General features: G+C 33.7%; 1 protein-coding gene across 1 annotated transcript; it reads right to left on the bottom strand.

The window, feature by feature from the left end:
* Nucleotides 1-241: 241 nt before the first annotated feature.
* On the bottom strand, nt 242-7,078 carry LOC127835166 (regucalcin-like). The gene is made up of 7 exons (XM_052361474.1): nt 6,942-7,078; nt 6,669-6,769; nt 6,222-6,403; nt 2,561-2,740; nt 2,057-2,269; nt 1,493-1,639; nt 242-1,237 (listed from the first exon to the last, which is right to left on the bottom strand). The coding sequence occupies exons 2-7, from the start codon at nt 6,761-6,763 to the stop codon at nt 1,029-1,031; spliced, it is 1,026 nt and encodes a 341-aa protein (XP_052217434.1). The 5' UTR covers nt 6,764-6,769; nt 6,942-7,078; the 3' UTR covers nt 242-1,028.
* Between the last annotated feature and the right edge of the window lie 9,378 nt (nt 7,079-16,456).

The raw sequence follows: 16,456 nt of genomic DNA, 5'->3' as shown, positions 1-16,456 counted from the left end.
AAACGTATTATCTGCTTTGAAGGTGACGTAAGGATTATGCATGACACTTTATTTCTGCAGTCGTAAAATATCTAGAATAGTCCGGTGACTGTTTTTCCGAAATTAAATTTCACAAAATGGCATTTTCGAAATAAACATAAAAGATAACAATGAACTTATTTTACACATAAATAGCAACAATAGGTTTATGCACAAAATGTTTTCAGAGGTCAAACGACTGATGGATGTAAAACAAAGACATGATTTTTTTTATAAAATATGTCAAGTGAACATCTATAACAGGCATTATGAAAAGTGGTCGACCTTTAAGTGATTTGGGTTCCACCGGTAGGTGACTTCTGTTTCGCTTGCAATACTATCAAAGCCTTGCTTTTCTGTAGTTATATAGGTTATTTAAATATGTTTTATTTTAATTTTATCAAATCGATTACCAACTTTACTTTTTTTAAAGAGTATCGTAACAAAGACAGAAAATGGAAATATCAGTTTCACATGTTTTTGCAATGCATTTATATCTGTTAGAAAGAAGGCTTGTTATACATTTTTCATTCTCTTAAGGGCTAAACATTGTGTACATAATCATATACTTATATAAAGATGCAATTATTTTCCCGCATAATAATGCATTGAAATGTACACATATGGATGGAATAAATATTTTTCCACTTTAAAAAGTTGACAATCCTACAACAAACTTTAACATTCAGAGTGTATCAGCAGTAACGAGCTACGTCTTATTTATATGATACAGAACATGTATCCTTCTTGTGCTTCTGGATTAACTTTGTGTACATGTTATGTATGGTCTCTTTGTAGGGGTTCAAATAAATAAATGGACATAAAGTTTCATATAGGCTTGAACGATGATATTAGAAACAACAAGAGCGCAATTTTGATTTCCACTATTCGATGAGTTACAACATTCAATTTAGCATTATTAACAAACAATGCTACTATCATGAAATCCATTATAACGCAGCTGAACCCTTATTATTAATATGTTCAAGTGTTCAGAGTAAAAACACTGATTAAAATGCCGGCGCCCGGTTTTCCAAGAGACCACGCGTTCCATGACCAGTCACCCGGAACAGGGAACCAGACAGGGGAAATTGCTCTAGTTCCTTATCTGAGGCCCCCAGGCGCGACGTGGTGACGAATATCTCATCCATATGGTCGCCTCCAAAACAGAGGGAAGTGGAACGCAGTGACGGAATGCTCACGGAATTCAGTTCTGTCCCTGTGAAGCAGAATACGAGTGAAAATTACTCGGGAGAAATCAACAAAAGAAAATAATCTGGAAAATACACATTGCAGTATATTGTAATGTTTTTATCCGCAAGCAAAACAAGACTCATCGCTAATTTATTATGTCGTCATCTAAGTCTTTAATAACGTGAACGCGAATCTCTATAACGTTATTATAAGTTTCATGGATTTCAGTTCGTTTTGTGTATGCCTTTAATTGATAACTTATCTAAACGTCTACAATTACCCGTGCAGGTGTCGAATTTGACGATCCGACCTGTCATGCAGCAGGTCACCCATAGATTGCCGTCGGAGTCAACGGCAATGTCCGTCGGGTAGCCCCACCGAGACAGGCTGTTTTTGCCGGCTAGATCCACCAAAACACGTCGATGACCTGATAGAAATGGCTTGATTTCAATAAATGAATTAAATTGAATTAAATTGCAATGTTATGTTTACACAGTTTGCGCGCTCGTTTGCCTATATAAATCATTATTGCATTACATTCCAAGTCGGCTGTCCAATAATATGAATTGTTTGGGTGTGTTGTAAGTTTTTGAGCTTTGTTGCTGGTGTTTATTTCTTTATTTATTTATGGAACACTTGCTCACTGGTAGTCTGTTAGCAAAACATTTGCATTGATGTTTCTTTGCATAATTTTTATTTTGAACAACAGCACAACTTCGGAATCATGAATGGTATATTACCCTTTTAACACATCAAATTGGCGTAAATATTTTTAAATACTACTTGTTATAGGTTTTGCATTCAACGGCTTGCATGTTAATAGAACTTCAAAAAGTTTACTCACAAATTTTTCCCAAGTCGATGTCAAAGTCGTATGCCGCGATCTGGCGAGCGACAGGGTCAACGTAGAACATAGTCTTGTGATCAAAAGACCAAGCTACACGTCCGGAAACGTTAACACCATCAGCCTGCTTGCGGAGCGCGCCGTCTGGTTCCAAACATAAAAGAGCGCCTTTTGTCGGAGCGTCGGCTGCAGCATTCGCAGCGTGGCTGGTTCCTTCGATATTTGAAACGTTATTGTTCAAATTGAATCATGCAAAACTATACTCATGTTTGAAATGTTTCAGTTCAAATGAAGTATGTTATAGTGGACCGCTGTTTATTTAATCTTAATTATAAGTAATGCTTGAAGTTATTGCTGATGTTGATATTTGGAAAGTATTTATTTTAAAGTCTTCACGTATGTATCGCATTTCCAAAGCTATACTCCTAAAGGAAAAAAACATATCCGTTTTACAGAATCTTTATATTAATGCGTTTAATACATTTTACGATGATGAATTCTCACCAAACCAAATTCTTCCAAACGCGTCACAACTACCGTCTCTCAGTCGGATCCGCTTGGTCTCGTCCACAGTGACCAATGGAGTGATTCTTCGCCCCATCCACTCGAACTTGCACAGCCGTGGGCCGATGCTGACTATGTACTTGTCTTTATCAACAGGCAGAAACATTGTCGTCCGGTCGTCTACAAAATTAGGGTTATGATAAGTTTTAGACAAATTGTCCTTTAAATCTTGAACCTGTATGATTGGAAATAACTTATTTTCTTGTAAGTTACGAGAAAGTAAATCAACAGCTGAAAACGAATATATTGACAGGCAGAGAACATTTCTACATGTTTCTTGAATTTAAGTTATTTAATAAGGTGACTGAATTTGTCAAATCATGATTATATTCCCATGTTGTTTATTGAATCACATTTTTACAATATTTTCAAAACTAATTTCACACAGCCATTCTTTTGATTTATACTACGTAAGAGGAAGAATCATCGAAGTGGTAACCCTTTTTATATGTATCATAAGATACAGAAACATGCGTCCTTAACGATAGAAAATGGCGAATGGACTACATTGCATACAGTTTAATATTAGTAATATTATCAAACAACAAGCGCGTGAGAGTAAGCAGGCAAGCCTTTCAATTGTATTGCAAGGGGATCGCACCATTTATACATCTATTTACCGACTCGTCGGATACAGACCCGTTTTCGTTTATATCAACGCAAGTTAAAATCAAATATTAATCATTCGAACCGTTCCTTTGAAAGTGAGAATATATGCAGACAACGACAACGATAGTGCCCTGGGCCCGAATTCACCGACCAATTCTTAGATTTAAGAATAAAGAATAGTATTAGAACCAAGAAAAATACGACTAGCGTTTGAATATATACAGGCTTCAAATGTGTATAGAAGAGGTTGTTGGAATAGAGTTAGTAAAATAATCATAAGGGGGGCAGAATAGCCACTTTAGGAAAAACACGACACGAGTAGAGGATCGAATGTACGACTAGGGGAGTTATCAGACAGCGGTTGTACCAAATGCACACAAATCTGCCCACAATACATATTCAAAAGGATAAGAAATATAAATATTGGTTTTATCATCGAATGCACACATTATTTTTTGATAAATATAACTAGTCGGCTATGGATTCAGTCGTGAACTGCCGTGTCAATTTCTGATGAGTATAGAAGAGCAGCTACAATCTACATCTATGCTTTCTCCATTCTATACATAGATGGTGACGTAACTACGTTGTTGTCAGTAAGACCGATGTGTACACAATGTGCTTTCTCTGGTATCCTCCGTAAAGTCTATTTTTAGAAATCTCAATTGAACGAACTAAGTTTCACTTAACCGTATACTTAGTTAGTTTCGAATACACTTCGTATGTGCATGTATTTATTATTACAAACACCACGTGAATGCTAAAATAAGTATGATGAATCATTCAACTCTTCAACCTTGCCAAGCAACAGCAACGTTTACACATTATCGGCGATAACGAAACGAGATAGCTTCTCGAGTCGCTTCGTGCCACATTTTCTGCCTTTACATTCATGCTAAAATGAAAAATTAAGTTTAAATTTTGTTACTATTTATACAAGAATAACTTAGTAAATAATCTGGTTGCCTTTTGAGCAGTTGAGTGCCAACAGTGGATTAAACTTTTTTTCTATATCTATATATAATTTTATTATTGTAAATGTATACATACATATATATTCGTGAATATAACTGCATACATTTACAAGAAAATTGTAGAAGGCTACACATTTAATCAATCGAATATTCTTGCATTTACTTTTCTTCTGTATGTATATATAATGTATTCTTCTATATGTATATATGACATATGCTATATAAGGAGCATATATACTATATGCCGCCAATTTTCTCCTCTCTCTCTCTCTCTATTATTTTTCTATTGCGTCGATTAAGGATATGCTTTTTAAAGAGACGCAATTTTATACACAACTGATCTGAACTCTCTTCACAAGTAATTTAATTTGATCTTACTTAGTACATCAAAATGAGAAATGACAAGATCTCATAGATTTGTGACACTCAGGAACTATGCTTTGTTGGTTGTATGTTTAGCGTCAATAGGTTCAAATTTCGTATTCTTGTGACAGTGAATAATTAAAATGCTGATATCGCCAAAAGGTTTTGTTAGTGTGTTCTTATTCCAAATGAATATTGATTACCTTCACTGTTCTGGTATCAATAGTATGAATAAATGAACAGGTAAAATTACGGAAGTGAAAATAAACGTAATTCTATTACGTCACGGTTTATGACTTGTGTATGAATTTAGTTCTGTAATATAAAGAAGGGAATTTCCCATCATGTTTTTATTTTTTTTTTAAATACGATGTATAGATGATATTTGTTGAATAAGGTAGATTGTAGATTTAATTCACGTGTGATCAGAGTAATTGGTAATTACTTTATGTGATCACGAGTGGATAAAACATTTATTTTCTACAAAAACCATCAATTATCTTTTTATAATATGCTCTCCATTTTAAAGTGACTGTACTCGAACATTTGAGAGAATAGTAACCCTACCACTTCAAAATAATGACGTCATTTCCAAATAACTAATTCGACATAATTGACGTACGTTTCATTTACTGCATTAATTAGGGAACCAAGAAAAGACACAGTGAAACTTACAGATAATTTTCACAGGTATTTAAACTGTTTGAAATAGTGAAATAACAATTTTAAATCAATTATATTTCCCTTAAATCTACGAGGCATACAATACAATTAAGTGAATTTAGTTAGTGTAAAGTTAAGATATTAAGATAAGTTAAATTAATTAAATTACAGCAGAGTTGATTATATACAGCTACGTATAAAATTAAGATAATTAGTAAAACATAAAACGTGTACATTTAATAACATACGAACAACTGGTGTTTAGAAAATCTTTGTATTACGATGAAGGTCGTATGTTAAAAAAAAGGATATAAGAGGCAGAGATGTTGATGATGGTAATGGAAATGGTGAAAATGCTATGATGGCTAACGATGGTTATGATGACAACGATGGGGATAATAATAGGAATAATGGACGTGATTAATATGGCTAATATGAGGATTATGATGAGGAATTGACAATTGAGACGATGATGATAATGTGCGGGTGATTCATACGTTGATTATATCTCCAAATATTATCGCAGATCATGATGACCCAAAATATCCCCACTAACCATGGTATCGACGAATACCATCACTGACCATGGTAGTTAGGGGTATGTTGAACAGAATGATTATATTTTAGATCGATCTGGCGATGATGTGGCCATTTAGAACGTGAAATGTGAAGGCTGTTGATAGGAATAATGATCATAAGAAGGAGTATGATTAGACGTGTGATGGTTTTGATAACGATGTTGAAACGTTTTTTGAATAATGCCGGGTGATGATTAAACGTGTGGAAAAAAAAGATGGTTGAATTGCACAAAATCATATTTAAAAAAAGAACGTTCTGCTCGGGATTATGAGATAAAGGAGGTAATAACATTAGTAAATTCCCGCGTTGAGAATTCAGTTGAATATAACAGGGTTATACAATATGATATGATATTGCTTTATTTTCCATAGTGTGTTAATGAAGTGGATTACTAAAAATAAATGTGAACGTACGGAACATGTGCTTGTCGCTTTCATTTGTCTCCGCGTTCCATCTGTGGATATATCCGGCTTTTGAATCAATGTAGAGTACGTGGCGCTGTTGCTCGTGCCATTTCACTCCCTGTCCGTAAGTTTGACAGGTGCGTTCTGCGACCGCTTCTACCTTAACTGGCAGGCTGATGAGTGAACTAAACCTATAACCGTGTTCAATGTAGTGTTTTCAATTATATAACCCTTGTGCCTTAATGGACAACGAAGTTACTTAACAACTCAAAATTTTCAAATTGTCATTAATGAACATATATTGGATGTTGTATGTATGTTGTGGTAGTTAATGTTTTGTAAAGATCAATCGTAAGACATATGTTCGATTGTTTTCTCATTTTATTCACATTCAATACATTTTAGAAGTGAAATGTTCTCTTTGTCTATTCCAAACTCAGACAATTCATGAAGTACCTTTTACAGTGTCCAACACGCTCTGTAATATTGTTCAGCGCCCTCTGACATCCCGCTCCAACGAATCTCGGCAAGGCTCTGGCAGAATTATGCATTACTGTCTGCAAATGCGACAATGAATAAAGTATACGTATTTATTTGATGTTATAAATAGGTTTCCTATACTGTTATACTAATTGTTTAAGTCTTAAAAATTAATCGGGGATAACAATCAGCGCGCCGATTGTCAGATAGTTGGATATATGTTAATTAATTAGAAAAAATCGAACTTACTTCAATATAGTTGTCCTGGAATCATCACCACAAAACTAAATATTCACGTCAGTAAAGATGTTAAAGAAGACACGATTCAAGATGTAGAAGTGCAGATAGATCGGGCCACTTAACTGGATGTTCCAATACTGCGTCTTTTATATGAAAAATGCATTTATATTTTAAGTTATTACAAATGTTGTCATTGGAATTCCATACTTGCTATTTATAATGAACAAATCAATATTGATTTGGAATTTCAATTATTATCAAAGTTCGAAGTGATCAAATTTCTGAATTATTTAGCCATAAAAAATGATCGGTGTTTTAAAAATCAATCAGGAGACACATGCTAATGAGAAAGATATTTCGCAACTTACTTTAAAAAGGAGATTTTTGTTTTAAAGTTGATTTAGAAAACATAATTTGTGAAATATGATTATTGAGATAATTAATTCGAATCAACAAAATTAACTTTCAATATTTTTGGAATTCCAACAACTCATAGCTGGTTTTGTCTCGATGATATTTATATTTATTCACTTCGTAAACGATTAACATATTTTGATATATTTTCAATGACTCATTATGTAAACGCGCAAGACCCTTTGTTCTGCGTATGTGTTCATAAGAAATATTTCAACCGAGATTTGCATGAAGTCCTTAATTAAAACCTTAACAAAATAGTCCGTTTAAAAACACGCTGAATAAATAGAAAGTGACTAGTCTAAACGTTGCCATCAAACAGTTATTGTCTGCCCCGCCAAGTCTGAGTCATAACAAGTGAATGCTGGAGATGTCCAGGGAGCCGTTTCTTAAAAATACTTACGTTAAAAAAACTTGCGTATGTGTCAAATTTAAAGGTAGGAGCGTTTCTATAAAAATTCTTATACTTACGAATTTCTTATTTTCACACGTAAACTTACGCAAGCTCATTGGCTTGCGTAAGTCACCATTTTGTGCGTGATTACTCAATATGATTACTAAGAAATATAGATTGATCAAAGTCTTACATTCCGCTCTATTGCAGACGAGAACGATTACCAAGAGTGTGCCGTGAAATACTACATCCAATAAACAACTTACAGGATGGGGAAGTTATTCAACGCTATAGACTTTCACGCGAAGCTATCAGCTATGTACATGAGTTGATCAAGGAAGATATTTCGCCTTTCACTAATCGTAATCATGCTGTGGATTCGCTGACCAAGGCAGCGTTGAATTGTTTTTCAATGAATGAAGTGCATACAGTTGATGTTATCTATCATTTATCCGACGCAATTTTATTTATTTGCAACGGAAAAATCGTATGACATGATTGAATGTGAACATTTTCGATGCGATTGCCGTTATAATTTGTTCGGACTGACTACGGACATTTCAACCAACTTTCGTTTTTAACATGTTTAACATTAACCAAAAGACACGGATTGTTTTACATTATTCTGTTTTTGAACTCGGTAAAATGTACTGCCAAGAGAAAAGTAATAAAAAATGATTTATCATTATGGGTGCTAACTTTATTATTCGAGACAAGCAACATAAACTTCCCTCTATTCTTTCTATTCAACGCTAATCATAGTATTATATTTATCCCATGACATTTTTACTAAACAAGAAACAAAAAACATAACAAACAAACGTGGCATGTTTGGAAACTTCAAAAACAATGAAACACATAGAACGATTGTTTGTTTATTAATGAAGTCATTTGTCCGTGCACGCGACAGGTTAATTCAACAAGGTGGGATTGAGGCTAGTCTATTCCATGGGGTGTTATGCCGTCAATGTCGCGGTAAAAATGCGATAAAAATTACTTAATATTCAAATCAAACTTTGACCTCTAAGCTTGACCCTGACCTTTAAGGTACAAAGACAGGTTATACACCTAAAATGTTTTGTCCACAGTGTTGTGATAAATGATAAGGTATCTTACTATACAATGATGAATTATAATGTTGCAGTCCAAAAGCTGTAAAATGGCCAGCGTTGATCACTGTACACCTTGACCTTTGAGGTATGGAGACAAGTGCATCACGCAACACATTGACTATACTGGGGGAAATACATTTCAATATTTTTATGTCCCCCTGTCTATACTGGGGGACATATTGTTTTTGTCCTGTCTGTTGGTTTTTTGCTGGTTTGCGTCAAATTGGTCATAACTTTTGCAATACTGATATAGCAACTTGATATTTGGCATGCATGTGTATCTTATGGAGCTGCTTATTTTGAGCGTTGAACGGTCAAGGTAATCCTTCAAGGTCAAATATATGGGAGACATAGTGTTTCACAAACACATCTTGTTAAATACAGATTTACACAAACATAAGTGAATAAAATGAGCATTTCCATGTTTTATATTTATATATGTCTCGATTGACATAAAAGGCATCTACGACCACATGTATCTCATGGTGAGACCAGTTTTGATTCCTTTTTTTTGGAAATTTCCGTTTTGTAAAATACACTAGCGAAGAATAGCAGACGAATATTTATTTGTGGTCTCTATATTGTGGTCCGCGCGTTTTCGACTCCATTTAAGAGAGTATTTGTGGATAACAACTAAGTGTACGGTTACGTTCGGTTTATAGAAACGCACCTACGCAATAGCAAAAACTTGCGTAACTTATCACTTACATAATAATGAGTTCGTAAACTTACGAATTGTACCAGAAGCTGCTCCCAGGTCTCAGAATTAGGATCGTTCTTGTTCGTGACTTAAGCCCCAGTCCAATATAGATGACGCATAAATACGGATCATATCCGGCATGGTCTGGCATGTGAACTTTGTAGCCGCCTTGTAAGTCCTGGAACGCCCGAGAATGTTCTTTGGGCTCGGGAAGTCTCTGGGATATTAAAAACTGCCGTATTGATCCGTGACGATCCGTGGCAGCATCCGGGATGGTCAGTGTAGCTGCTGCATAAGGTCCGGGGACATCCGTATTAATACTCTGGTTTTCCGTGTGCTTCATTGACGGTCCCGGGATATATTTTAGTTAAAAGCGCTGTAATTGTCTATAAATGTTTATAAATTATATAGATAATAAATGGTTTTATGATTTATAAATAAATTGCGTCATTGAACAGATTTTGTTCTCCAGCCTTTGAACACAAGATGCATAAGAAATTATTGACCGTTCATTATACTCTTTATCGCCTCTTTCGAATTTTACGCATTTAAAGAGTTTTTGTAGACAAAGAAGGATAAAGTGATCTGCGGAACGATACAAAAATAGTTTATGACTAATATATTTCGGTTTTAAACAAAAGCCAGTGTTAAAAAAGTATTACCCGGATGGTGACGTCATTCGTCAATATTTACATTGTAGCACGCGCGGACAATATTTTGTACACACAGTCCATATAATGAATTCAGACTGGTCCTCTTGATTGTCTCACCTTAAATATAAAATTAAGTTACTTAAGAACATTTAGGCATTGTAATATTTGATTTTAAAGCAGTCGTTTTTTTGTCGTCCTTATAATTACCTATTAATCAACTTATGTCCGTAAAAATGTTTTCATGACATAAGGTTCTTCCACTTTCTGAATTAACAAGAAGTCACTAGATTAAGTATGCATCATTTAATTTTAATTGTAAGGACTAATGACTTATTGATTGTTTACAGTATCCTCATAAGTCAGATCTATCAAGAAACATTTGTATTTATATATCTTTGTTTTAGTTTTTGAGGTAAGAATTTGCTTACAGAAAACTTCTTCATATTTGTGAACATTTTATAATGTTTTATAAGGTTTATAATAAAACAACGTGAATGAAAGCATCCATTTTCAATCTGTTTTCCGAATTTGTTTGAAAATAAAATGACTCATTTTTTTACCAGACTCTTTTGAATTTGTAACATTTGACATGTTATCGGACCTCTTATCGCACAATTCTTATCAGATTCGGCCCGATGTCTGTTATCTTTCGCATGAGTTAACATTATATTTATATTTTCATGACAATATCTTATTGTATTAATCATATAACCCTCAGTTTCGTGACATCGCTATTTGTAACATACTCCAATCTGCAATGCTGATTGTTTTAGATACAGTATATATATTCTCGTCTGATTGTATCTTTATAATTTTCTAAAGGCTGTTCCACAATATGTTTTAGTACAACAAAAGGTCAAGCTACTAAAATTGTAAGCTTGATCAACGGAAATGCAGCGTTGTTCCAAAACCGATACAAGTCAGGCACCCTGTTGAAGAGCTAGAAGTAGCGAGTCTAACCTAAAAGAAACAAGTATACAATAATATACATGTATTAGACAGTGATTCATGCACCAAAAAAGCTAGCTCATCAATTGACGCTCCTTTGTGTAGTGAAAATATTACTTAAGATACCTGGAAAGTTCTGTGCTAAACGAAAGCAAGCACTTCGCCAATGGGGACTGATGGAATTACGACAGAGGCTGATTCAAACCCGACACGGTCAGCCAATAATAAAAATAAAATTAAGTTAAAGTGATAAGAACGTAAAATATAAGTCTGAGGTTGAAGTTGTAACTGTTATAAAAGACCAGTATGAAAACTTCAAGGATGAGTTTGAAAGACAGTAAGAACAGAACAATGGCCCGTATTGGTAGACTTTTGATTTGGTATGTACTTGAAATTGAAACCAGTTTTAGACGCTTAGGAACATTTTCATGTTACAATATTAAGAAATAATTATGTTAAACTCACACAATGAAAAATGAATAACAGTGTATTTGCGAAGGCTTTAAATGAAAATATCTGGGTTTTCCATGGTCACTTTTCTGCAGAAATATTCAGAAATGTTTCATGTTTAGCAACACAATTTTAACTTAATAACTGCAACAATTAAACAAATGTTAATTATCAATACTTACGAACAAAGGCTGGAAAGGTCTAGTTATGTAGCAAGTTCTTGATTTTTAACCGTCCCCCGAAAATGAAATTTTGAAGGGGGTATATTCGAGTCATTCTTTCATTTGGTCTGTTTGTTAGTTTTGTCTCTCATTCAATTAGTTGATTGGTTTGTCCGTATACAATTTTATACATTTGTGGTGCGAACTTTTCCTTATTTCTCGGGCAACGGAATTTAAACGTGCATATAATTTCGATGCCAGACACTTTTTTCCATGCACAGGTTTGTTTTAAGCAGAAGCATGAATCATTTGTTGAGCAAACTAACATATTTATCAAAAGCTCATTAAAACGTAAACAAATCAGCATAAAGAGGTTTGTATTGACGAGCCACGATTTTCGCTTTCGTTGACTATCTTATTTCTGAGCTATGCGAATTTGAAGTAAGTCATGTGTTTGAATGCTTTGCCACTTACAAAGCTCTGGGGATGTATTAATCATGTACGCGACACAGTTTAAAAAGATATGTTCTACTGTTATCACTTTTATTTTTTTCAAACCTGTTTCTTCCCACCATTGAACGTCAACGGGATGTAGCAACGACCCACACACCCACAGTACTTTTTATTGAGCAGTCTGAGGCATTCTACGCACATAAAGTAACTTACGATCACTTCCTAAAAGCGTTAACTATTGAAGATGTCACATTGAAATTGTATAGCATTTAGATACTTTGATCTGTAATCATATGATATATGTGTTTGTCGTATGACTTAAGAATTTAAGATATTCGAAATAGACTCGAGATTATCTTCGGATTGATGTACATCTTGTAGTGTCACTTGGATAGTGTAAAGACTTAAATTGGAATGAATAAATAATCTCTTGTTATAAATGCTGTATTAAATTTGATATTAAGTTTTAACTAGTATGTTACTACTATAATCATATGCAGCACTTCTGCAGTTGGTTACAGATATTATTATTATCATCGTGGTTTTTATTGTTTCAATGTCTGTAAGGTTAACCAAATAAATGAGTTTTTTTTCATGCACTTGTTCGTATTAATGGCACTAGCATATGATTCTACCGTATAAGTGTACGGGTAATAAAGTATTGCTTATATGATAATGAAACGTTATTCTGTATGTGAACTTGGGCATATTGTTGTTTTTTTCCAAAAATGTTTAGATTTTTTCTAAATAACCATGACTCTTATAGTATTGTAATTTATCCATTATGTTAAAGGTTCACCTGATTATTATAGTGAATTTTGACAAAACATTTTGTGAACAATTTGTAGCATAAACGTTCTAAAGACACACGGGCATTTTATTTTTATAAGAGGAACAACTTGGAAACCAATATTACATTTGATGTAATACTATTATAATTCCATTGACACAAACAAATCCAAAGGTTACGCATGCACTCAATTATCTAAGGCAAGATTTTGTTTCATTTGATGATAACTGTTAGCAACGATTTGTGTTACCTTATTGCTGATTTATATTATGATTTTTTGTTAATTTTAGTTCTATAAATAAGAAGCTTCGTCCTCAATCAAAATGTGCGAAACAGCAAAGTTCGCAAGGTGAACAAGACTGTCCATTACAATTACAATTTTCATCTCGAAGCCTGTTCTCGAAAGCACACTGCCCTTGGAGACTTTTCTAACGCAACACGTATTCACATCAATATAGCTCCATTATTTTGAACGTTTTTTTTATAATTTGGACGAAACATAATTTAACACATTAGTATAATTTTCGGTAGATGTAATTGAAATTGATTGACAAGAAAAGATACAACTTAAAAAATTAAAAAAACACTATTTTAAAAGTCAAATTATCAAAATCGTACTACGTAAAAAACGATTGTGAAAAGTCACGAATATAACAAAGTCGAGGGGATAATTCCTTGGGTGTCCTCCCGTGACTGTAACAAAGCGAGCACATCTTTCTCAGCCACACATTTGTTTATAAAACTTTGAGGGATGTTTCGTCACCCTTCCACATGGGCCTACACTTGGTGACTTTTCTATTGCATTGGTTAACTTCAGTATCTCAGCAATAAAGGGATTTTGACTTAAATTGTTATGTGAACATTTGTGCCAACATGGTGAGCAAGCACATGATACAATCATTCATCCCTGACGATTGGACGTTAAGCATACGGGGAAGGTAGCCTGCAACATGCCAATTTCGCGGTTGTGCTTCGGAATATTCATGAAAGCCAATTTTTTTAAATTTATTTTATGTTTTCCTGGTGTAAGAACCCACCTAGAGTGACGAAATCGAAATTAAAATATAATTATATCACGTTTCACCATTTCCACGTACAAAAAGATGAAACGCTACCTACCACACGTACTTAAGCCTCCGTTCGTCGCGGATGAATGATTGAATGCGAGCTTACACAGATTGTAGTCAAATGATCACTTGTTCAGTTTTAAATCAAAATCTTAACTCATAAGTGAAATATTCAATTTTAAAAAGTGTTGTGTAAGAAAAGTCTACAAGTGTATGAACAAGGAACACAAATAACCTTTAAGGAAGACTGTCCACTGGTAACAATGTGATACTAGTAAAACAAAAAAAGATCACGTCGGTAAGTTTAACAGTTATTAACGACTGGGTAATCTCGAATAAAATGTCAAAAGTTATTGTCCGAAAAATAAAACAAATCAAATACGGTATATGCGCAAAAATAACGCTTATCATCCGCATACTGCAATGATGAACATTCGTATGACTGTGGTCACATCTGATTTTAGATGTAGTTCGTATGTGTACTTTTGACCCAAATGGTAGTTTGAAGTGGGTATAAACAGCAATGTGTAAAATGCTCGTAACATGCTCGACATAGTAAATATCCATAACAGTTTTATTTTGATTTTGTTTTTAATTCGCTATGTTGAAATAAATCGTTCTGTCCCAGTCCTCGTTTTCGCATCCTCTCTTTCTGGGCAAGTTTTCAGCGGTTTATTGTAAACGTTTTTGTAAACATTCGGAATAACATTTGGAAGAAAATTGATACAAAAAATGTGCACCTCTTTCCAGAATATTAACCACATGTGTCTATTAATATTCTAATTTACGTAATTTGTATTGTTAAAAGTAAAACACGCGAATTCAGTTTAACTTATTGTTTTGAAGAGGAATGTTATGTTGAATGGATAATTATTTATTTCGACGAATATTTATTACATATTCTAAAATAGGATCTTCTTATGAATTGTGACTATTATTTAAAAGGTCCTATCGACGGCTTATGAAGTATAATGTAAAAAAAGGATATACTTTTAAATGAAGTAATTAAATTATTGCTTAACAAATAGGTGTCTTTTGTTTTAACTGTTAGTAAAATAATAAAAAATATAGAAAGTTTTCACGACAAACAATTTAATGAAGAAGTAGTCGTTAAAACGATATGAATCAAACGTACATGAAGGACTGATACAGGCATGAGCACTGCCAATAACGAAACTATAATCTTTAAAACTATCATTGAATGTCGCAATTTTTGTAGGCGTTCATCAAATCCAATTCGAGACGTGTATCGAAGATTTCTGAAATTTTATTTTTTAAATTAACATCACGTTACGAAATGCCTTTGATTGGTGTAAGACGTGAACACAAGTGATAACGATTCGAGCATCTGATAACCGCTTTTCTGTTTAACTTATCGAATGGCCCATTCGATAACGTTTTGCACAGGCTGTATCGTACTTGTGACTGTGTACATGTTAGTGGCCTTTGGGTTTGTATATATAGTATGGTTTGAGATAGGCTGACGGCGACAGTTTTGAAGTGTATATGGTTTAACTGGGAAAGTAGGTAAGATCGATTTACCGTTATTTTATTATACATTTATTAAGTTAAATAACAATTCTTTAACGTCAACTAATGCAAGTTGTATAAATTTATTTTCATAACATATGCTAAAACGTTGATGTGAATATCATCCTATACTTGTTTAAAGCTGAATATATTTTACCAGGGGAGAGTACCTGGTCTTTAGGTTAGAAATAACTAACTAGTGTAACGCATTATTAAAGCGGGACTGCACGATTTGTATATGTGTTAAATTGTAATATATTGATAAACATATGTTACAATAACACAAAATGCAAGAAACATTATACATCGAAGACGAATTTCATAAAATGCAGCAAAGACAAATTAGCGCCCCGAGCCGATTGTGACGAAGATATTTCGTACATATTTTCCTACAATAACCGAAGCATTCGTCTTTTTTATTAGGATCGGCGTTAGTGTTCGTGTGTCGCTTAAATAGATATCATTGCAGGAAATTAAAATGATCCGTAAAACTTAATTTAGATTCACATCGTACATACATGATATACATGCTGGCGAATTCGACTGTATGGACATTTTCGATTTCAGAATTTAATATCTTGCTTATTTCGCATTTTTAGACACATGTTCTCTTAACTCTAATCTTAATTTATATTGAAATACATGTATAATAAGTTGTTCACATATTTTATATAAATTCATTTATATTTGACAAAATCGTGCAGTCCCGCTTTAAAGTGATATTATGCGCATCTAACAGTATATGCTATTTTTATAGGTGTCTATCGCAACCGTTGTTTATTTTTGGTGTTTTCACTTTATATTTGTTAATGCATCGTCAACATACTAAACAATATCCCGGAAAGAGAATAA

This window comes from Dreissena polymorpha, chromosome 6 (assembly GCF_020536995.1).
Source record: "Dreissena polymorpha isolate Duluth1 chromosome 6, UMN_Dpol_1.0, whole genome shotgun sequence".
In the NCBI taxonomy this organism is placed as follows: Eukaryota; Metazoa; Mollusca; class Bivalvia; order Myida; family Dreissenidae; genus Dreissena; species Dreissena polymorpha.
The sequence above is the reverse complement of the archived record's forward strand: the minus strand, read 5'-3'. Positions and strand labels throughout refer to the sequence as shown.

What these genes read in the sequence shown, in the direction of transcription:
- LOC127835166 (XM_052361474.1), bottom strand. Translation starts at nt 6,763, where the DNA reads ATGCATAATTCTGCCAGAGCCTTGCCGAGATTCGTTGGAGCGGGATGT. An exon ending in GTTTGGAAGAATTTGGTTTG is followed by an intron (nt 2,270 to 2,560) that starts GTGAGAATTCAT and finishes CAAATATCGAAG; the next exon opens with GAACCAGCCACGCTGCGAAT. An exon ending in CAAATTCGACACCTGCACGG is followed by an intron (nt 1,238 to 1,492) that starts GTAATTGTAGAC and finishes TCTGCTTCACAG; the next exon opens with GGACAGAACTGAATTCCGTG.